General features: G+C 39.0%; 1 protein-coding gene across 2 annotated transcripts in view; it reads left to right on the forward strand.

The window, feature by feature from the left end:
• Nucleotides 1–23,444, forward strand: part of WDR70 (WD repeat domain 70) — a 299,029-nt gene that overhangs the window by 231,479 nt on the left and 44,106 nt on the right. For both annotated transcript variants that reach the window (XM_026506841.4, XM_048224312.2), the window contains 3 exons: nucleotides 12,353–12,452; nucleotides 15,112–15,196; nucleotides 16,614–16,752. In XM_026506841.4, coding sequence (XP_026362626.3) covers nucleotides 12,353–12,452; nucleotides 15,112–15,196; nucleotides 16,614–16,752 — 324 coding nt within the window. The remainder of the gene's footprint in view (nucleotides 1–12,352; nucleotides 12,453–15,111; nucleotides 15,197–16,613; nucleotides 16,753–23,444) is intronic.

Consider the following 23,444-nt stretch of genomic DNA (forward strand, 5'->3'; position numbering starts at 1 on the left):
TACAATTTGTTCCCCTCAGAAATCCCTAATAGTGTTTTAAAAATGTAATATGTATTTTGAAGGAGAAAAGTTATTTCATGTTATCTACTTCCCGCCAACCCCCCCCCAACACTGCCTTTCTTGGGGGTGCAAGGAGATGCAATTCATTTAGGACCATTACTATAATAATCTATACAAATCCAAAAGAAGCCTGGTAAAACATGACAGCATGCATATATGTATATACACATTAATATATAAATATAAAAATATGTGATTATATAAATAAAAAGATGTTTTAGTGAAGAGTACAATTTCTAGGGTTAGAATTATGGTTTGAATTTTTGCTCTGACTGTATACTAGTCATACGTCTTTCAGTAAGTCACCTTGCTAGCCCCAGTTTTCTTGTTTGTGAAATGAGGTGATTACATACATCTCAGGAGGCTTGTTCTAAGGATGAAATTAGAAAATATATGTTTTATTGCACCAAGTAGCAGCATGTTCAATAAATGTACCTGTCGTTGTTGTTACTGCCACCACCATTAGTGTTACAAGTTAAATTATTATTGAATCACAAGGAAGCCTTTAGTTTATAGAACAGTCGTTGCCTTTTCCTTAAATTTTTGTTCTCTCTAAAGTAGAGGTCAGCAAACTGTGGATCAAATCCAGCCTGCCATCTCTTTTTGTAAATAAAGTTTTATTGGAACACAGCCTCATCCATTTGTTTATGTGTTGTCTATGGCTGCTCTCTCGCTACAACAGCAGATATCAATAATTACAACAGAGACTGTAGTCCTCAAAGCCTAAAATATTTACTGTGTAGTCTTTTCCAGAAAAAGCTTACCAACTCTTGCTCTAGATACTGTATTTCCCCAGTTAAGGTCCAGAGAATGTTAGTTCTCTCTGTGTTAGTAAGTACTATGTGAATAAAAAAAGTGCCATGGTCAAATAAGCATCAGAAATGTTAAAGAGGTTGAGTTATTCTAGGACTGCTATTTAAAAGACTCTGGCTTTTAATACACTAATGTGCATTGTGAATTTTCAAGACAAGGGCATGGTTTGCAAATAAACTCTATTTTCCCAGGCTTCCTTGGCCCCCACCCCCACCCCCACCCACCTCTCGAGAGGATGATGTTGCACAAAACATTCCTCTGGGAAACCCTACTTTTAGGCTGTTTCTGGAAGGACTTTTTTCTTAAATCACTCTTCTTGGTGATTTAGGTGATGTCCTCATTTGGAAACCTAAGAATATCATATGAAATTCTATATCACCGCATTTTTTTCCCCAGTAAAAAGTATACTTTGCTTAAAATCAGAACAGTAAAAAAATACCAGGTATTTGAATGTTCTAATCAGATAATATCCCTATCTTTAAATGATCCCATATGATGTCTTAAGATTATAAATGCAATCTCAAAGTCCAGCATTTCATTTTATTCCTTCTTCAAATTCTAAAAGCTTGGGTTTTCTGTAGGGCTTTAACACTTTTTGCATTCAGCTTTCTGAAGCATAAATCTAGAGTGCCTAACTGGTATAGCAACTGACTTAGCTAGGGTTTATAAGAAGGGAGATTAATGTGAAGGTAACTTGTGCCTTAGCCATAAGGGGTTTGTTTTATAGACTAAAGTAAACACCTTGAATTTCAAGTTGCAAGCACATGGGGAGCCAGAAGATTCCAGAGCAGTGGCGTCATATGCAGCCTGTGACTCACACATCTCAGTGGCTGAGCTTTCTCCTGCAGCTGCAGCTTCCAGCTGGTCATCAGATAGAGCCCTAGGTAGTCACACACTGCAGTCACCTGGCTTCAGATGACCCAACAGGCATGTAATTGCAACACTGTCCAGTTATGAATGAAGGCTGGCTATCTCTTTGCCAAACACAGTTGGAAAATAAATGCTAAGTCATACCTGTTTTCTGAAATCACAGTGGTTGCAACAGTGAACCTGGGCTAAGAGTGGAGAATCTTGCTGGAGAGTTCAGCTCCGATCATTCTGTCTCTGCCTGTCTCTCACTTGTAAGCTTCCCCATTAAGGCAGAGGCCAGTTCCTGGTTGTTTTGATGCCCTCTAAACCTGGCTTATAGTCGATACAGTAAATGTTTTATGAAAGAATAAGAGGTCTTAAGTGTGTCTCCCCCTTTTCCAATTTGCAAATCATTTCAGGAACATTCCATGTGGCCTCTTCATTTATGTATCTCGTTGTTGTGTGTGTGTAATAGGTCCTCGGTAAATGTGGTTCACACTGTAAATGTGGATTCTAAAAGTTTCATTATCACACTTTTATGGGAGATGATGAATAGACTTTTCAGAAACCTATGTCAGATTATTATTGTCTTTTGGCTTTAAATTATTTCTTTTAAACAAAGGAAGGGAAGGAGGGAAAGACAGAAGGAAGGAATGAGGGAAGGGAAAAACATCTTGGCTAGAGCATAATTATCTTTTTAAAAAAACGTTAGAAACTTGGAAAACTGTCAACTTAGTATGAAATATATTATTTCCTTGAAACATACTCAAAAGTTCCCAGTTTCATTTGCTGTATTTATTAAGTCTGTTCCTCTTATAAGCACCATGATATGTGATGTATAACATATTATACTGTTCTAAGACTCATTGGCGTTCTTGAAGTTCAGATGTGCCTGGGAAAGAAAGAATCTGAGGCTGACCTACTTGAAAGAAAGGATCAGAAATGTGGGGAAAGAGCTTTTATCTAGTACAATAAAGAAAAGCAACTTAAACACAGTCTTCCCTTCCCCATCCTCCAAGAATGAGCTATTTCTAAGCATTCTCTTCTCTCACTGCAATGTCATCTGCTGGAATCATCTTATTTGGTGTCCAAGAATATATACAAGAATGGCTGCAACTGGTTGGAACCAGACTACAACTACCTAGAGACAGTGGTGTTTCCAAGTGACCACAGCAAGGATTGAGAAACATTGCTAGAGAGAATTCTTGCTCTCACAGGCAGATGCAGAAAGGCAAGAGAGGAGCGCAGTGATCATGTAAAGTATAACACATGATGAAGTTGAATAAATTTTAATTATTGGATTCCAGGACTAGTTTATGATGGATATTATTTGGTAGCATGCTGAGGTAGGGGAGAGGGAATCAACCTTCTTTAAAAAGTTATGCTCCTGTAGTATCATCTGACTTATAATAATGCCAAACACATATAATGTTTACTGTCAGGCACTGTTCACATCCTTTACATGTTGTATTAGTTACCTATTGTTAGCCTGACAAACTACTTGAAACTTAGTAATTTAAACCTTTCTTGTTTCTTACTATCCTTTGGGTCAGTTGGGCGATACTTCTGGTCTGAAATGGCTAGGCTGATTTCTCCTGTGTTCTCTATTGGATCTACAGTTAACTAACAGCTGGATGGTCTAGGATGTCCTCACCCACATGTCTGGCTGTTGGCTGGATGTCAGCTGGTGCTATGGGGATGATTGGGCATGTCTCTGATCATCCAGGAAGCTAGCCCGTGATTTTTCACAAGATGGCTGGATTCCTAAAACAGCAAAAGAGCAAGTCTCAATGTATATGCCTTTGCTGTTCTCTGCTTGTGTCTTGTTTGCTAGTGTCCTCTGTTCGACTTCTCCAAGAAGCAGATGGCTAAGGCAGCATTAGCTATGTAAGCGATCTATTGCCAAAACTCCTGGAAGAGAAAAAGTGAGTGGGGAGCCAGAGGAGGAGGCTAGAGAGTACCAGATGGTGATACAGGTCCAACTCCTATGGAAGAAAGAGGGAAGGAAGGGAGAATTAGGGTTGGCTAGGAAGAATCTCAGACAGCAACACAGTTCTGGCCAGGCCAGTGGGAAGTCCTTTTGCCAGAATCACCTTAAGGCTTTATTAATATGCTCTAGCTATGATCTGTCATTCATCACAGCAGCTACAATTGGGACTACTACTTGATTAATTCTGTAGTCAGCTATCCCTTTGTGGAAGGACTAGAATTATTGCTCCACTGAGAAGCACTGTCCTTTTTGTTAGGAATCTGGCTACCTCTGTAGTCAGTAGGCTCCTGATCTGAAAATAGGCTTAGATATGGGAATAGAACAAGGGATCATAACTTTTTATCGGGGTGACCACCTTCAGCCTCCTCCTCCTCTGTTCATCTCTCTTTTTGATCATAGAGATTAAGCATTACCTTTGTTGTCTGCCCATCTCTTCTCCCTCTAGGAATGCTGTATGCTATCAATATTCTCCACAACTCCCTGCACATTAAGCCCCCTTTCCTGCCTCTCTGACTTTGCCAGTCATTATACTTTATATTATAGTAATTGCAGCCTTTTGGCTTCTAGTAATTAAGCACTGCAACCTGGCTATTATTACTTTGGGCCTCATCATCCCTGTGGATGTTAATTTTAATGGTCTGGCTCCGTGACATTAGCCCTGGGCTGCAGTGGAGAGCTGCCATTGAACTTCTCAGTGATACTGGCTCTCTCCCCTGTGCTTGCTGATGTTCCCTGTAAATGGTGGTTCTTCTGGGCTCTCCCATGAAAAAATAATAATCTGTGTTTTCTGGTCTGACACAATATATCCTTTCCAGTATGTCCACTTCCCCAAGCCTTCTTATTCTTTTCTCTGTCCTCTGCTAGAGCGATCAGGGTGTTTTTATTTTACTCAGCATTGGCTATCATTTTTCCAGGCCTCTAGTAGCATCCTAGCAGCTTGTTTTCCCCATCTCCTGGGTTCCTTTTCCAAAAATCTCCCCCCCCTCCAAATCAAGGAATCCTGCTTATCTAGTCTTACATCAAAGCCCCCTTGATTAAGCACCCTCACACTTTAAACTCAAGGCACGTCATGGCTCCTCCCAGTAGCTGCTAGCTAATTCTTGTGTTCTTTTGGTGTATAATTTCTTTCCTCCTTTGAGCTATCCCCCCCCACCCCCCCGCGCTGAGTAATCCTAGATTCAACCCAAGTTATTAGCCTAGCAGCCAGGAGAGGAGGAGGTAGGGGAAGGTCCTCATGGGGGAGGGGCAGTTGTAGCATCTTCCAACACAAAGGAAGTTCTAGCTCTTCATAGGGCAAGAGTTGGCCACCTCTGTAAGCTGTGAGAGTTCCAGGGGCATCTGCAGATCCAGCATCCTATGGACATCCATCCAGATATCCTGTCCTTACGTTTCAGGGTCTCAGGTTTTCCCAACTGGAGCCCTGATCTTAGAATAACAGACCTGCCTTGGTTGAGCACTTAAACGTCTCTGGAGCTCTACAAATCTAACTACCAGATCACTTTTGTTCGTTGCTCAGCTATGTCTGTTGTTCCATTGTAGGAGATGAGGGCCTCTTCAAAAAGTACTCAAGTTGGCCCCCTGGCTCTCCCACGTAGTCTTTAACTGTTAATGGCCCTCGGTTTCTCATTATCCCTCTGTAGGGTATCAGTACGACTTAGCAGTAGCCAGCTAACACTATTATCTTTGTAGACATTGCTCCTCTCATATCTTTTAAATGCCTGAAACATTGTACCCACCAGGACATTCCCCTATACCAGGAAGTTTTCCCAGGTCACCTCCAGTGAAATCTGTAACAGTTGAACCAATACCAAGCGCTAGAGCGTATCTGCACCTCATAGTCCACTCAGAACAATGCCCTCTCTACCTACCAGGCAGTGAATGAGCCAGTCGCACATTCTTAATCTTACCCTGATGTTGTGGATCTCTCAGGGCACCACTTGTGTTAGTCTGGGTCCTCTGAAAACAAACAGCAAGAGCAGGATTAAACATGTGAGATTTACTGGGGAAAAGCTTGTAGGGGGAAACGGGGAGAGAGCCTGAGAAATCTGGAAAACAGAGCATGATGCGTATCATAGCTCTGTGAAAGGAAAGAAAGAAATATTAAATGTTCATCTGATGAATGGATAAATAGAATGTGACACATTTATACAATGGAATATTATTTGGCAATAAAAAGAAATAAAGTACTGACATCTATCTACACTGTGGATGAACCTCAGAAACATTATGCTAGTGAAAGAAGCTAGTCACAAAAGATAGCATATTGTGTAATTTCATTTATATGAAATGTTCAGGTAGACAAATGTACAGAGACAAACTAGAGTAGCAGCTGCTTGGGGCTGAGGGGTTGGGGGAAATGGGGGAGTGATTGTTATTGTGTATAGGATTTCTTCTTGGGGGTGATGGAAATGTACTAAAATTGATTGTAGTGATGATTGCCCAACTCTGTGGAAATACTAAAATCGGTGAACTGTGTACTTTAAGTAGGCAAATTCCATGGCATGTGAATTACATCTCAATAAAACCGTTAGAGTAAAATAAAAGAAAAAAGAAGGCTGTGCAGAAAGATTCTTAGACTGTAGCACAATGTCAAGAAAGTTTCATTCAGATGACAGGAGTCCTTTATCCCCATGTGCTCACTCATTGGCTGGGAGCAGCCCTTGGAAAGCCCAGCCGAGTCACGGGCACGGGGAATGGTAGTTACGCTTTTTACCGTGGGAGATGTGAGAGGCACATTTTCATGGCTGCATGTCCTGTATGCCCAAACAAGTCACATGTCCATACCCAAAACCCAGGTTTTGAGAAGTAAACGGCACATCTTGATGAAAAGAACAGCAAAGTTATATAGCAAAGGAGTGTGCCATGCTTGCATCAACTCATTAAATTCTCCCAACAGCTGATGTGGATGCTATTATTATTCTCATTTAATAGATGGCAGAGGGAGGCAAAGGGAGGCAGAGGGAGATTAGTTCGCCCAAGATCATACAGACAGTAAGTGGTGGTGAAGCCTGGATTTGAACTTGTCACTCTGGCTGCATCGCCTGTGCTTTTTATCGTGATGCCATATTTTCGTACAATATATTAATCTGAATATCACAGAATTAGTTGAAGTGTTATTATCCATTTCTCCACACTAAAATGAAGGCTTCATGGGAGTAGGGAATGGCAAAGCATGTTCATATGACAGTTTCTATTCTTTTGTATACATTCTCCTCATTCTCCTTACTAAAAGTCTCCAAAATCAGAGAAACAGGAGCAAATTATGTCAGTCTAGACTAATATTTATTCTATTCTTAATCTTGCCATTTAAAAAAATCCTGGTATATTTTAACCCTGGTATAGTAAGCAACTCTAACATGTGATTGAAATTATGGAATTGCTTGGTTTTTGAAAATAGATTCCCAGTGAGAAAGAAATTTTATGTCTATTGAGGGGGGTCCTAGGAACAGATTTGAGAGAACAGTCAAACATTAGTACCCCTCGTCTTTTAGGGATCCCTGCATTTGCTTCATCTTGCTCTTGGAGTTTGTGTTTTGGTAGCATAGTTGCATGCCAGCAACTTTCTGAAAAGAGGTACCTACTACAGAGTTAATAAGTGCGTGTGGTCTTGACATAAGGCAGGGATTAGTAGGTCAGACGTAACTCAGTGTCTTTGGTAGTTGAGGAGAAGGGGAGGGGTGGGAAGATGTGTAGGGTGTGTTATTACCAAAAATTACCAAACTGAGACACAGAAAGATTAAGCAGTTTGGCCAGGGTCAAACTAAATGTATCAGATTGAAAATTTAGGTAAAGTCAGCTTGGTTGTAGTACCAATATTCTTTCCGTTAAAATGTTCTCTGTTTTCAGCCCAGCAATTCATTTAAATTCCCTCATTTAAAATAATTTATTCCACTGTCTCTATTAATTACAAAACATGTTTTGATCATTCTGAGGGCAGTCATTCCTCTTGTATTGATCGACACACACTAGAACAATGAAGATATCGGGGTCTAGGCAGCCCCTGGATGTAAACGCACCATCAGTAGCACGACAGAATGTTTGCATTATGTTTAGGATTCTGGGAATGGTGTATTTAAGACTCTGTAGAAGACGTCATATTTTTCTTTGAGAATTTGGCAGACTGCATTAGAGAAGAAAAACTAGAATTAGCATAGCCACAGAAGACAGGAGCAGGAGTCATAAGTGGATACTGGACTTCTAGGAAGGAGCCTTGGACCTAGTTTAAGAAAAGTGTTCCCAGTTAGAGCCACCCAGAAATGGACTGATGTTGCTTTTAAGGTAATGAGTTCTGTACTGCCAGAGGCTCTTGACCATCTGCTAAGAAAGAGTATAGGAACAGTTTTACCAGTTGGAGTTTGTATGGTATGATCTCAGGAGAGGGCCTTTAAAACTCTAGCATTTGTGCTTGCATTTTCCATCACTATGAATCTGTGAGAATTGATACTCTTCAAATCATAACATAAGGCCCTCCTAAGAATAGGAAACCTATATAAAGGAGTTAATAATCTCAGCTTCCCTGAAGAACGATGTTCTTTGCTTGGGATGATCATAAAATCAGTTAAAGAAGTCGCAGTTTTAGATTTCCCAAGTTATGCCAGAAGTGTTTTTAGTCAGGTCGGTTCTGTTTCTGAAGTGTAAGGGTGTTTGTCATCATGACTGTCCAAGTGGTGATATTTTATGCAACTTTAAGATCACCTCTGGCTATCATTTTATTTCATTAGAATAAATTTTTGTTATTGGGTAAAGTGAAGTTAATAATTGAAGAGTACTTTTGACATAAAATCTGTGAGCTGTTCATCTGAAGTGAGGACATTTTGCCTTTTTATTTTATTAGTTCCTTTTAAAAGAGGAAATGATTTAGATTATTTTGAGTGCATTTTCTCCCTTGAAATCTTAATTATTAACTATGCAGCCATTTGTTACTCTAAAAGAGTGTTGCACTGAGATGTAAATTGTAGCAATAGGAACTCTGGGAAGTCAGAAAGACAAGGTGGGGTTTGTTTTGTGGCATATATTCAGACATTTGGCATTATAAATGATGAATTGTAAAAATTTCAAAACACCAGCCTCTACTATAGTGGCTCTTTAAAGTAGTACTTAAATGAGGAGTCATAAAAGTGTGGCACATGAATATTTGGTAAAGTGCTTTCTTACTAGATTAAGTCAAAATCACCTGTAGTCATAATTCCTTATTCCTGTTCAGTTCCTTGTATTATAGTTAGTTATACTATCACCTGTTAGATCCAGTAGAATCTTAAGTTTTGAAACAGTACTTTTTCTTTGCTTGAATACCAGATGGCTATATGCCTTTAAAACCTAGAATCCCACTCAGGGCAGTAAAAGGAGGAAGCAAGACCAATTTAGGGAACAACAGATTCGCAGCCTCATCTCACCCCGCTCTCTGAGCTACAAGGATGAGAATTAGACTATCACAGGGAACAACCTGCTTGCCACGGGGCTCATGTGGAAGCTTAGATTCCTTTGGAATCTGTACCTTTTAGGGTTCTTTGTCCCACTTTCCTGGTATATGTATGTATATATATATACACACATCTATGTGTATGTGTGTATTTATGTGTTCAAATGTTGGCATTCAAAATCCATTTTGTCCTAGTAATAATAAAAAGTACATATTGATCAGTTTGTTGAATTATAAAATATTATATATACCAGTTTTTGTCTTTTCCTAAAGAATCACAGAGCTCTCAGTGACCCTAGAAATCATCTGGTGCAATCCATTTATTTTACAGCAGATAGACTTGTGATCTGGAGAGTCAAATTTGTCCCCAATCGCACTGCTAGGTTTTACTGAATGAAGTCTGGATTTCCTATCTCCTGGTCCTGGCCCAGTTTTACTATACTGCTCTGCCCTACTGCTCCTGAAATGATGGGTCTTCCTTCTGTTTAGATGTGTATATGTATTTATGAGCATTAAAAAGAAACAAAACATTTAAAACAAATAAACACAAAACTGAGTTAATTTTACTGAGAGGCCAAATGTAAGTACAGACATTTTGGTAAGCTGCTCTCACTACCATATCTTTCAGAAGTTTTATTTAGAGTTTAGTAGTTGATGACTTGATGAAATATGACTAAGTGGCAAATTTTCCTAATTGAGTTTGGTAGCAGAGTTTTGTTTTTCTGAGGAGCAAAATACTCCCAATCTATTCTCCACATGTGTCCAGAATGATCTTTTTAAAATAAGCAAACCTAGTCACATTCTCCTCTGAGTAATCTCCATTAAGTAGTTCCCTTTTGCCTTCAGGATAAAATCTAAGCCCTTAACATGGTCTACAAGGCTCCTGGTGATCGAGGCCCTGCTCACACCATCCCCCCACTTCTCCTTTCCCTCCAGCTGATATTAGCTGCTTTTAGTTCTCGGACTACAACTAGCTCTTTTACCTTTATGCACATGTTAGCTTTCTGTTGCTTCATAATAAATTACCACTAATTTAGTGCCTTAAAAAAAACACCCAATTTATTATTTCACAATTTCTGTAGGTAAGATGTCTGGCATGGTGTGGTGGGATTCTCTTCTTAGGGTCTCATCAAGCTAAAATCAAACTGTTGGCCAAGGCTGTGGCTCTCATCGGGGGCTCAGGGTCCTCTTTCAAACTCACTGGTTATTGGCAGCATTCAGATCCCCATTTCCTTGAGTCAGCAGTGGCATGTCAAACACTTTTGATTCTTCCAGTCTCTCTCACTTATTCTCTGTCATGTCTCTGTGGCTTCCTCTTCTGTCCTCAGCCAGGAGAAAGTTCTGCTTTCAGGGTCACTACTTCAGCCCCACCTGGATAATCCAGGATAATCTCTTTTAAGGTTAACTAGTTAGTAACCTTAGTTATACTTGCAGAGTCCCTTTTGCCATGTAGAGTGACATGTTTATGGGCATGACACCAGGGGATGGAGGTCATGGGGGTCAAAATTCTGCCTACTACAACACAGTACCCTGTGACTGGAATACTCATTCCTATCTCTGCATCCTACTCCTTCATCTGCTAACTCATACTTTCGTCCACTGGGTCTCAGGATTTCTTTTTGCCCCACTCCTTCCCCCCCCCCACCTCTCCTCAATGCTCACTTATTATTCTTCACATCCCCATTGTATCACTTGTCACTTCTTATGCTTACCCATATTTTTTCAGGGGACTGTCAACTGTCTAAGGAGAAAAGCCATGTTTATCTTGTCACATTTGTGTTTCCCTGTTTAACTTTGTGTCTGTCATATAGTTGATGCCCAATTAAAAGAAAAGTTGGGTCAGTAAATTATTTGTACCCATGAAAGGTGGAAGCATGAGCACCATGTTTAATACAAATTTCTAAGACTATCAGAGGAAGAGAAAGGACAAATTTATTTCAAGATATACAAATTATTAAAACAAACAAACAAACAAAAACCCAGCCTGCTTTTGTGAGGTAATGAGGTGCTCCTCATTACTGGAAGCTTTGAAGTAGAAGCTCACTGACAGGGTGTCAGGGATATTGGTGGGAGGCTAACGGACATGAACTCTGTGTTGTTACTCATTTTTGTTAGGGTTGACATAAGACCAAAGGAGATGGATTCATTTGTATTCCTATTCCTGTGGCTCCCAGGAGAGACCTACATGCTGTTATCACTAGCAGTGTCCCTGGTCCATTCACGGGAATTATCCAGCCTGGTGGAGCTGGGAAAATTGACTCCCTAGTATTTTGCCTGTGCTGGTTTCTGATTCATCAGTGAGTGACAAGATTAGTATAGTAGAGTTACTTTTATAAGTCATCAACTGTGAAGAAGCAACATGAGAAGTAAAAAGACTATTAACATACATCACTAGAGAAAGGAGTATCACGTAGTGTTTAGGAGTGGGCCTTTTGGTTCAAACACCCAGCTGTACCACTTACTAGCTGTGTGACCTTAACCCAGGTACTTAAGTCTTTGTGGTTTAGTTTCCTAATCTGTAAAATGCAGATGAGAATAGTAGAACCTAACTTGTAGAGTGATTGAATTAAGTAGACAAGACAGTAAAGGGTAGAATGCATAGGGTATGATTAGCATTGTATCAGGGTTAGCCCTTCCCCTCTTCCTTCTCCACAACAACATTATCCTACAGGCACATTAAAGAGAGTTCAAGACCTACAACCACATGCACAGTGTCTGGCTTATACTAGGAATACAATGATATATATATGTTTTAAAATATGCACCGTGCCCAGTGGAGGCTTGAACTCACAATGCTGAGATCAAGAGTCACACACTTTACTGACTGAGCCAGCCAGGCATCCCTACAATTATATTTTTAATTTAATAAATAATATGTTCATTTGTAATTTTTATTCATACTTACTCTTTCAGATAACTGTAGGAAATGGTCCCAATAACTTTATGCTGTAAGAACTAAATACTGTGTTAATCTTGTGTTGCTCAGAGCTTGCTAAGGCAATCTGAAAAATGGGACTTAAGCTCTTTTTTATTCTTAAAGTAAATGGATGTTTTTAGAAACCTTTTGAATTATTTTCCAGAATAAAGAAAACTGTAGTCAAGTAAAATTCATATTTTACATATATCATTTTCTGGATGATAAAGTAAAATACTCTTGCCACAAAAATGTTCTTATTTGAATTTAGATGAGATGTTAACACTTTGCTTGTCTTTGCAAACAGGTTCATCCTAAATTCCACTATAAACAGGCTCATGACCCAGGCACGGACACTTCTTGCGTGGCTTTTTCCTATGATGGTAATGTCCTTGCCTCTCGTGGAGGTAGGTTAAAAACTTTCTTTTGGATGCGTTTCTGTATTTAAAAATGATCATAATTAACTCGAACAAATGTTACACTGATATCCTAACAGTAAAGCTTGCTGTGCTTTTGTTAATGTGCCTTTGCCGGTCTGACTTTTTTTTTTTTTTTCATTAAAATGCATTTCTAACTTGGCAATATTGTTTTCTTAAAAGGTATCAAGTAAAATTTAGAAAATATGTACTTTTTTTGCCTAAGTTTTTAATTTAGCTTCAAATTCCATCAGATTTTGAAGCCTCAAAGGATGACCTTTGCATCTAACTTATGGAATTTTATAGATGATGTTCTACATTCTTCCTGTATCATTTTATAATTTAGAGTCTTCTGTTGGCTCACCATTGATTTTTTTTTTTAAGTTTGAACACTGTACCTCAATTTAGTTTAGAAAAAAAAAAAAAGTTGTGTACCTGGATGTTAGTTTTTAAATGGCTACATAGTTCTATATGGCCATATTATAAGTTTATTTATTCACATTCATATGGTTGAATATGGGTTTCTTCTTGCTGAATCTTTCTCACATGGATGAGCTAAGTGTTGACAGGAGACAAGGGAATAGTAAGGGCAGCTTATGAGCAGAGCATTCTGGGAAGTATGGGACATGACTGAGGATCTTCCTGTAGGCCCAATTGTGGGGAGGGAAAAGAATCAGTAGAGTAAGTAGATTAGAGCCATTACAGATGGCTTTAAATGTCACATAAAGGATTTAGTCTTTATTCTGTAGGCCATGTTAATCTAGTAACACTACATTCAGTCATTCAGTCAACTGCTCTGTGTTGAGCAACTACTCTGAGCAAGCATTGTGCTAGGTGCTGGGTCTAAACTGTGAACATCATAAACAGAGTTCCTTCTCTGATGTAGGAAGTAGTGGGAGTGAGGAGGAGATAGACTTGGCCCAGCTCTCGCTCGGTTCAGCTATTCCATGTCTGTGTACCTTGGGAACTGCATCAGATTCTCTTTCCTCTGAGGAAGTCTTGTCTATTATATCCAAACTACCCTCACTTACATAATTGTAAATCATCAAAGCACATGTATTTTCTATTTGTGGTATATATGGAAAAGGGGGGTCTGTATAAAATATGTATTTTGGTCCATCAGTTCTAACCTATTTGAGTCCTGAGATGACTCTTAATTAAGACTATATATACTCCTTACTTAAAAATAGTGGTTCTTACTCCAAGAGTGTGTATCTGAATCTTCTGAGAAAGTTTTTCAAATGATAAATGTTTCACTTGGAAATTCTCACATTTACTCTTGCAGCTTTAGAATGATATACCCAAATCTCCAACATGGAGGGGGGAGACAAGAGAATAAGAGGGAAGCATGGTTTGAAAATTCCTCTCAGAGGATTCTAAAACAGACCAGCCCCAAACCAGTTGATAATTACTAGAAGTATAGGACTAATAACCTCATTTTAGTCAAAGCCATTTCGGTGATAATTCTTACCTTCCCCTTCCATCCTATAATAACTGTTAGGTTACATGTCACCAACACAGCATGCATACCGTATTCCATCACTTTTCTTCCTGGATGTATAGAATATGGCAGATGGAAGTCTGTTCAGCAGAGCCCCCGGGCATTGTAAGGTACTCCTGCTAGCTCCAGAACCTGTCAGGTTAGCGGAACTGTGTAATGCAGATTAATGTCTTCTTATTGTTTGAGAATTATGAGGATATGTAATCTTTTTTTAAAGACTAAAAGCAAAAAAAGGTGAGTCTTACAAAGTTCTTCCATTTTAAGCAGGTCCCCAGTCAGCCAGTTGTGGATTAGTGCACCTGCCAAAAGTTGAGTTTCAGAGGAACGGTCACTTGGGAGAGAATGGAGATTTTTATTGAAATCTCCACTCACCTCACTTGCACCTGATACTGATTCTTTATTGGACCCAAGGGGTTGAAGCAGATCTCAGCTGTGGACACTGGACAGAAAGAACAGCAAAGACATTACTTATATGAGTTTTGGCTTTCATTCTGGTCAGGAATATTAGTTAGTAGCCCTATAGAAATATAAAAAAAAGGGATTCTTAGAAGGATATTCATTATACTTTAAAGAGCTTTTGGAAGAGCTGTACTCCCCAGCAAAGTGAAGAATGATAGCCGCAGGTAGAGTTACACTGGAGGGAAGAGAATCACATGGCTCACTCTCATTAATGTTAATGGATAGCTTCATCTACACACCAGTGGGAGAAAGGATCTGTTGTGAACTGAACTATTTTCAGTCCTGATGGTTGTTAAATTAATTTCTTCTTAAGAAGTCAGGTTATGCTCAACTATACCGTAGGGGAACTGCCAGCTGCTGTAAAATCACTCCTTAGAGTAGATTCTCCAGGGTTCCCTCTAGCCTACAGATGCTCCCTCAGTTTGAAAATTTATTTCTAGAAGGCCAGTTCATTATCCTAAATCTTTCTACTGTTCTCACATCCACTACTTTCAAACTCCCCAGTTAAAACAGTAAAATACACTTATGTGCATCTTTCTTCTTCCTTCCTTCCTTCCTTCCTTCCTTCCTTCCTTCCTTCCTTCCTTCTTTCCTTCCTATACTTATATACTAAGTTTAGCAAACTCTAAACTTAAAACAGTTTTTTGCACAATTCACTTTCTTTTTTTTTCTTTTACATTCCTATATCAGGTGATGATACATTGAAATTATGGGACATCCGACAGTTTAATAAGCCACTTTTTTCAGCCTTGGGTCTTCCTACCATGTTCCCAATGTAAGTAGCATATTTTAAATAATTGATAAACATAAGAGAATGGAAAAGAAATTTCTTCACTTTAATTTATGTCATATGTCTTTTAAAAAGGGACACGAAGAATATTTGAAATCTGTCTTTCAAAAGATGCATTTTATTTTTCCCTTTCATTTGCACATTCTTCAGACCATAAAATTTTTTTGAAGTTGAAACATGTTCATGTGTTTCTCTGTGTGTATACACACATAGGTCTTGGGATAGTAAAAATATTTTAAGGGATTGAATTGTTCTTTTAATATGTGTAAATGACAGGGTAGGCCTACATATTTGTTGTCTTTTAAAATTTGAACCCCATTCCAGCAGAGCAATATTTCATAGTTACTGAACATTATTATTTTTCTTGTCATCATTCCAGTCAGTAATTCAGTATACTTCAGTTGTTCAGAGTGTCTTGCTCTAGGTAGCCAAACACTGTTATCTTCATTCTATTAAGTTGACAACTGAAGCATTTAAAGATTTTCTAAGGCAACTGAGGTGGGATTTGAACTTTTAAGTCCTACAGTTGGTGCCTAAATAAAACTTCCTGTTTTTGTAGAAATAAAATTTCACATCTGTGTTAAATAATGACCAATAGGGAGAGCGTGAAGGTGATGGAAGCGTCAACTGGAGGAAACTGTAATAGCAGAGTGCTAACTCTAGCGTGGTCCATTGCCCGTGGCATTTATCTGTTAAAACAAACAGATGGACAAACAAACATGAATTTATAGCTGATGAGAATTTTTTGAGCTCTTATGCCTGCTGCAAACTATGCTAACTACATAACTTCTTTGGATCATGTCTTAGATTACTCACAATCAGGTGGTCAGATCTCTCATAACAAGGGCTCTTGAATCATAGCCATCAGTTAGGTTCCAGCAGTTCAACCTGCTCCTCATTTCATGGCCCTTGACTTGACAAAACTCAAATTATTTGGGGATGGTGGCTAGTGGTGGTAAAAAATAATTCCAAAACTGGACAAAATTATCACTATTTAGACATTAGTCATACAATGTCTGTTTGTCTGTAGCACCGTCAAGGTCTATCTTGAGTTTTTCCCACACTTCCTTTACATTAAAAAATATGGTGTTGTAGAAGTTAAAAGCACAGATTCTGGAATCAGACTGCCTGAGTTCAAATCCCAGCTGCGCCACTTACTTTTGTGATCTTGGGCAAGGTTTTTTTGATCTCTCTCTGCCTCAATTTCTTCATCAGTAAAATGGGGATAATGATATCTACCTCATAGGATTGTTGTGAAGATTAAGCAAACTAATATAAGTGCTTGACTTACTGTGAGCCCTCTATAAGAGTTACCTCTTGTTACAATGGTGTTGTTTATATTTTATTTAACTCATTGCTGTACGGTCATAAGCGTATGCTTACACGCTGTTTTTGTCTGTAGGACTGACTGCTGTTTCAGTCCAGATGATAAACTCATAGTCACTGGGACATCTGTTCAAAGGGGATGTGGCAGCGGCAAACTTGTTTTCTTTGAGCGCAGGACTTTCCAAAGGGTGTATGAAATAGACATCACGGATGCGGTATGTAAATTCCTCTTTCCTCAGCCTTGAGAATGAAGTGAAGTTTGCCTCTTAGTCATCTTTTGTTTTGGTTTTAGTTTTTAAATAGAACATAAGTTCTGGCCCTTACGGTGCAATGGTAGCTGCTTTTTTCACCAACACAGGAATTATTAGTATGTTGCAGACTGGCTGATCTACACTTTCCTTCCTCTGACCCTGTATTTCCCATGGGCCTGTGCTTCAATCAGAATTTACCTGGGCCAGGGACATTTGCCCCTCTGCCAACCAGTCTGAGGCGAGCAGACGCTGATCATCATGTGGGATGCAGAAAGGAGTGTCCCGCAGGGCGCAGGTTTGTGAGGGTTCAGGATTGTGGACAGAAGTGAGAGTTAGGCCCTCAGAAAGTGATGAATTGTATCACTGTTTCCTAAACCAACTTTGTCCGAATTCTGCTTGCCAGCGTGGTCATTGAAGTAAGACTCAGCTTCCACTGAGCTTAATTTCTATTTAGTTATTTGGAAGTTTAAAACATTTCACAGTTAATTTCTGCATCTAAAAAAACCCATTAGTTTTCTTTACATATTTATAGAAGCACTGAAACACCAGTATGCATGCACTGATTCACTGACTCCTTCGTTCCTGTCCTGAGACTGGAGCCGTATGTAATACAGTAATAGTGAAGTTTCCCAGAGGAAAAGCTGAATTCCTTTATAGTCTTTTAAAGTATGTATTAGTATTTAGACGGTAAGGTAAATCATGGTTATTTTCTGAGTATGAAACAGACTGATTAATGTCTGTGTAAATTTTCTTTGGCTCACGGTCAAAGCCTTTAGTAATATCCTATGTCTTAAACAGCGCCCTTCTGTAGACTTCTCCAGTTGTTTTAGCTCTTTGTAAACAGTTGGGACATATTATGTACTTAAATGTTTCAGACAATTGAACAACTGTTTTTAAATCACTAGTCAAAAGCTCCTGTCTCTAATGTTGTAGCATTACTGTGGAGTCTTAATTTGTAGGCCCTGAATTTGAAACCATGGTATAGTTAAAGACAATGAAATAACAATGAGACTAATTCTAGGTGAGTACTTAAGTTTTATAGATTCTAATCTCATGACATAATTTGAAATGTGCCAGCACTAATAATAATTTTTTTGGGTACATCCAAGAGCCAACCAAAACACTAGAATCAAAGAAAAACATTCTTGACTCTATCAACTTTAATCTCAAAAAATAAAATTATTATAATTGGTTCTTCCAGAAGTAAGCTGTGTTCTGTTATGCCTCTCAATGACTATACATTTCAGTATTACTCATGGTGTTATGGCTTTAAATTATAATTAAAATTGAAACCTAAATAAATTAAGGGATGTATGATTGCACTTTTAAGACACCCTATGTTTTTGTAGAGTATAGAACATGCTGTTTGCTCTGTTGCTCTGAGTTGCTTTTCTAGCTAGATCTTTTCCTCCGTAGTACTTACTGCCCTTGCGTCTATTATATGTTTGTTGTCTGTTTTCTTCCACCGGGATGTAAGCCCACTAGAGCAGAAACTTTGTCTCTTATGTTCACTGTGATCTCCTCAGTGCTTAGAACAGTGCCTGACACATATTTGTTGAATGAGTGAATGGTAAACTTGGCAAGTGCACGTAATGCATACTGTACAGCGCAGGTCTGTCTTTGGAGAGTGAGGCAGGAGAGAAGTATCTAGAGATGGAAAGGTAAACTGATCTTGTATACCACAATAAGAAGGTGACTTCATCGTCTGTTTTTTGTTTGTGTATTTGTTAAAGCAAAGGAATGGCACAGTCCAATTTAGGCTTTAGAACAGATAATTTTTATTGAAGTGTGAAAGTTAGATTTACAAGCTTTGGTGTTGTGTATGAAGGCTGAGGTTTATTACTTGGGAGACTGGGCCAGTGTTCCCCAAGATTAAAAATAAGAAAAGAAAAAGAAGAAAGAAAGCAGATTTTGGAAGGAATACAGTGCATTGTTGTTGATATGTTGAACTTGAAATACCTGCAGGGCCTCTGGCTGGAGATAGTAGGCAGATAGGTAAGTGAGTTTGGTGCTTAAGAGAAAGAAAACACAGTTTCGGGAGAAATATTTACAGTTTATAGTTGAAATGTTGGTTGCTGATTAGTTTGATTGAGGAAAGAGCAGAAAGGATGGAGAACACGAGCCCTAGGAAACCTGAATATTTAAAGGATGATCAAATGAAGAGACGCAAACAACGAGAATGGTCATTAAGTAAATGGAATATACCTTCTATTGAATTGTCTTAGAAAAATCAGAAAACAGATTTTGAGATCCATATTAATACACAGATGAAGAGAAAACTTCAAATAGGGACAAAAGTGCCACAGCACTTTAAAGCAGCCTTTTAAATAATTGATCTTGGATACCAGTCTTTTATCTGTAGCATCATTTGCAAATATATTCTCCCATCCCGTGGGCTGCCTCTTAGTTTTTTTGACTGTTTCCTTGGCTGTGCAGAAGCTTTTTATCTTGATGAAATCCCACAAGTTCATTTTATCTTTTGTTTCTCTTGCCTTTGGAGATGTGTCATGAAAAAGGTTGCTTTGGCCGATGTCGTAGAGGGTGCTGCCTATGTTCTCCTCTAGGATTTTGATGGATTCCTGTCTCACGTCAAGGTCTTTCGTCCATTTGGAGTTTATCTTTGTGCATGGTGTGAGAGAGTGGTCAAGTTTCATCCTTTTGCATGTAGCTGTCCAATTTTCCCAGCACCATTTATTGAAGAGACTGTCTTTTTCCCACCGGATGTTTTTTCCTGCTTTATCAAAGATTAGTTGCCCAAAGAGCCGAGGGTCCATTTCTGGGTTCTCTATTCTGTTCCATTGGTCTATGTGTCTGTTTTTGTGCCAGTACCATGCTGTCTTTGTGATCACAGCTTTGTGGTACAGCTCGAAATCTGACATTGTGATGTCCCCAGCTTTGTTTTTCCTTTTCAACAGTTCCTTGGAGATTCGGGGCCTTTTCTGGTTCCATACAAATTTAAGGACTATTTGTTCCAGTTCTTTGAAAAATGTCATCGGTATTTTGATTGGGATAGCATTGAAAGTGTAGATTGCTCTGGGTAGCATGGACATTTTAACTATGTTAATTCTTCTGATCCATGAGCATGGAATATTTTCCCATCTTTTTGTGTCTTCTTCAATGTCTTTCAAGAGTGATTTATAATTTCTAGAATATAGATCCTTTACATCTCTGGTTAAGTTAATTCCAAGGTAACATATGATTTTTGGTGCTATTGTAAATGGAATGGATTCCCTAATTTCTCTTTCTTCAGTCTCATTATTTGTGTATAGAAATGCAACTGATTTCTGAGCATTGATTTTGTGTCCCGCCACATTACTGAATTGCTCTATAACTTCTAATAGTTTGAGCGTGGATTCTTTTGGGTTTTCCATATAGAGTATCATGTCATCTGGGAAGAGAGACATTTGACTTCTTCTTTGCCGATTTGGATACCTTTTATCCCTTTTTGTTGTCTGATTACTGTTGCAAGGACTTCTAGTACTGTGTTGAATAATAGTGGCGAGAGTGGGCATCCTTGTCCTGTTCCTGATCTTAAGGGAAAGGCTTCCAGCTTTTCCCCATTGAGAATGATATTTGCTGTAGGCTTCTCATAGATGGTTTTTATGAGATTGAGAAATGTACCCCCTATCCCTACACTCTGAAGGGTTTTAATCAGGAAAGGATGCTGTATTTTGTCAAATGCTTTTTCTGCATCAATTGAGAGGATCATATGGTTCCTGAGTCTTTTCTTGTTGATATGATGTATCACACTGATCGATTTGCGAATGTTGAACCACGCTTGCATCCCAGGGATGAATCCCACTTGGTCATGATGGATAATCCTTTTAATGTACTGTTAGATTCTATTAGCCAGGATCTTGTTGAGGATTTTGGCGTCCGTGTTCATTAGGGAAATCGGTCTGTAATTCTCCTTTTTGATGGGGTCTTTGCCTGGTTTGGGGATCAAGGTAATATTGGCCTCATAGAATGAGTTTGGTAGCTTTCCTTCTGTTTCTATTTTTTGAAATAGCTTTAGGAGAATAGGTATTATTTCTTCTTTGAATGTTTAGTAGAAATCCCCAGGAAAACTGTCCGGGCGTGGAGTTTTGTTATTTGGAAGGTTGTTTATCCCTGACTCAATCTCTTCATAATTAATTGGCCTGTTTAAAAAATCCATTCCTTCCTGTTTCAGTCTTGGTAGTTTATAGGTTTCCAGGAAGGCCTCCATCTCTTCCAGATTGCATAATTTATTGGCATAAAGCTGTTGATAAAAGTTTCTAATAATCCTTCCAATTTCATTGGTGTTGGTTGTGACCTCTCCTTTTTCCTTCATAATTTTATTAATTTGGGTCCTTTCTCTGTTCTTTTGGATAAGTCTTACCAGTGGTCTGTCAATTTTATTGTTCTTTCAAAGAACCAGCTTCTAGTTCTGTTGATCTGCTCTACTGTACTCCTGGTTTCTAATTCATTGATTTCTGCTCTAATCTTGGTCAGCTGCTTCCTCGTGCGTGGATTAGGTCTGTCCCTCTGTTGCTGTTCCAGCTTCTTAAGGTGAGAATATAAAACTGCATTTTAGATATTTCTATTCTTTTGAGTGAGGCTTGGATGGCTATGTATTTCCCCCTTAGGACTGCCTTTGCAGTATCCCATAGGCTTTGGACCGTTGTGTTTTCATTCTCATTGGTCTCCATAAATTGTTTAAATTGATTTTTGATTTCCTGGTTTATCGAATCATTCCTGAGCAGGATGATTGTTAGTCTCCAAGTGTTTGAGTTTCTTTCAAATTTTTCCTTGTGGTTGAGTTCCAATTTCAAAGCGTTGTGGTCTGAGAATATGCAGGGGATAATTTCAGTCTTTTCGTATCGGTTGAAACCTGTTTTGTGACCCAGAACATGGTCTGTTCTTGAGAATGTTCCATGGGCGTTAGAATAGAATGAGTATTCTTTGGTTCTGGTGTGTAGTGTTCTATATATATCTATGAAGTCCAACTCGTCGAGTATGGCATTCAAAGCCCTTGTTTCTTTGTCGATTTTTTGCATGGGTGTTCTGTCTGTTTCTGATAGTGGAGTGTTGAGGTCCCCTACTATTAGTGTATTTTTATCTATATGTCTCTTGATTGTGGTTAAGAGTTGGTGTGTGTATCTTGCTGCTCCCCTGTTGGGGGCATATATATTTATAATTGTCATATCCACTTGTTGGATACATCCATTAAGAATAATATAGTGCCCTTCTGTGTCTCTAACTATAGTCTTTAGTTTAAAATCCAATCTGTCTGATATGAGAATTGCTACCCCAGCTTTCTTTTGAGGTCCTTTGGCGTGAAAGATGGTATTCCATCCCTTTACTTTCAGTCTGACTGTATCTTTAGGTTCAAAATGAGTCTCTTGTAGACAGCAAATGGATGGGTCATGTCTTTTTATCCAATCTGCAACGCTGTGGCCTTTCGTGGGAGCATTTAAGCCATTTACATTGAGACTGAATATTGAGAGGTATGATTTTAATGATGCCATGTTGCCAGTAAGTCTTTGTTTCTATCGATTGTGACTTTCACTCTTGGGGCCTTTTTACCTTTATAGAACCCCCCTTAATATCTCCTGTAGGGATGTTTTCGTGGTTACGAAATTGGTCAATGACTGGCAATTCTGGAAGGTCTTTATTTCTCCATCAGTTCTGAATGACAGCCTTGCTGGATAAAGGATGCTTGGCTGCATGTTTTTCTCTGAAAGAGCTTTAAAAATGCCCCCCCAACCCTTTCTCTCATTCCAGGTCTGTGTAGACAGGTCTGACATAATTCTGATACCTTTGCCTTGGTACGTGAGAAATTTCTTTGCCTTGGCCGCTTTCAATACTGTATCCTTGGATCTAATATTTGCGAAATGCACTATGATGTGACATGGCGTAGGTTTGTCATGGTTGAGCTTGGGAGGGGTCCTCTCTGCCTCTTGGACACGGATGTTTGTCTCCCTTGCTAGATTAGGGATGTTTTCAGCTACAATTTGTTCATTTATCTCTTCTAGACCTCTGTTTTTCTCCACCCCCTCGGGGAGGCTGATGATTCTGACATTGGAATGTTTCATTGAGTCAGTAATCTCCCGTAACCTACATTCCTAAGCGTGGATTTTTTTGAGTCCAGATTCTATTTTAGCTTTTTCTTCTACTAACCCATCCTCCAATTTGCTGATACCTTCTTCTGCCTCATTCGCCCTGGTCGTCAGAGCCTCTAGTTTTGCCTGCATTTGGCTCATAGAATTTTTAATTTCTGCCAGATTCCCTCATATTTCCGCCCTTAGAGATTCTATATTCTCATTAACATTTTCGTTAATACTTTTTTTAAGTCTTACACATCATCTTGACCATTGTTACTCTGAATTCCATTTCTGATAATTTGGTTATATCCATATCCATTAGTTCTGTGGCAGAGGCCACAGACTCATTGTCTTTTCTTTGCTGGGGGGGATTTCTCCTTCTCGTCATTCTGATGAGGAGAGGGTGCGGGGTTGTCCAGAGCCCAAATTATTGACCGGTACCCAAGGCGTGCGCCCTTGTTTTATAGGGATCTTAGGGATGTGGGCTTCTTGATTTTTCAGCCTGCCTCCTGGGGGAGGGGCCTGCCGCGCCGATACTCAGGCAACCCTGTTTGGGTAGAGTCTCTGTGTCCCCTGCAAGGGGGGATGGGG

The sequence above is a fragment of the Ursus arctos genome, unplaced genomic scaffold (genome assembly GCF_023065955.2).
Source record: "Ursus arctos isolate Adak ecotype North America unplaced genomic scaffold, UrsArc2.0 scaffold_15, whole genome shotgun sequence".
Lineage (NCBI taxonomy): Eukaryota > Metazoa > Chordata > Mammalia > Carnivora > Ursidae > Ursus > Ursus arctos.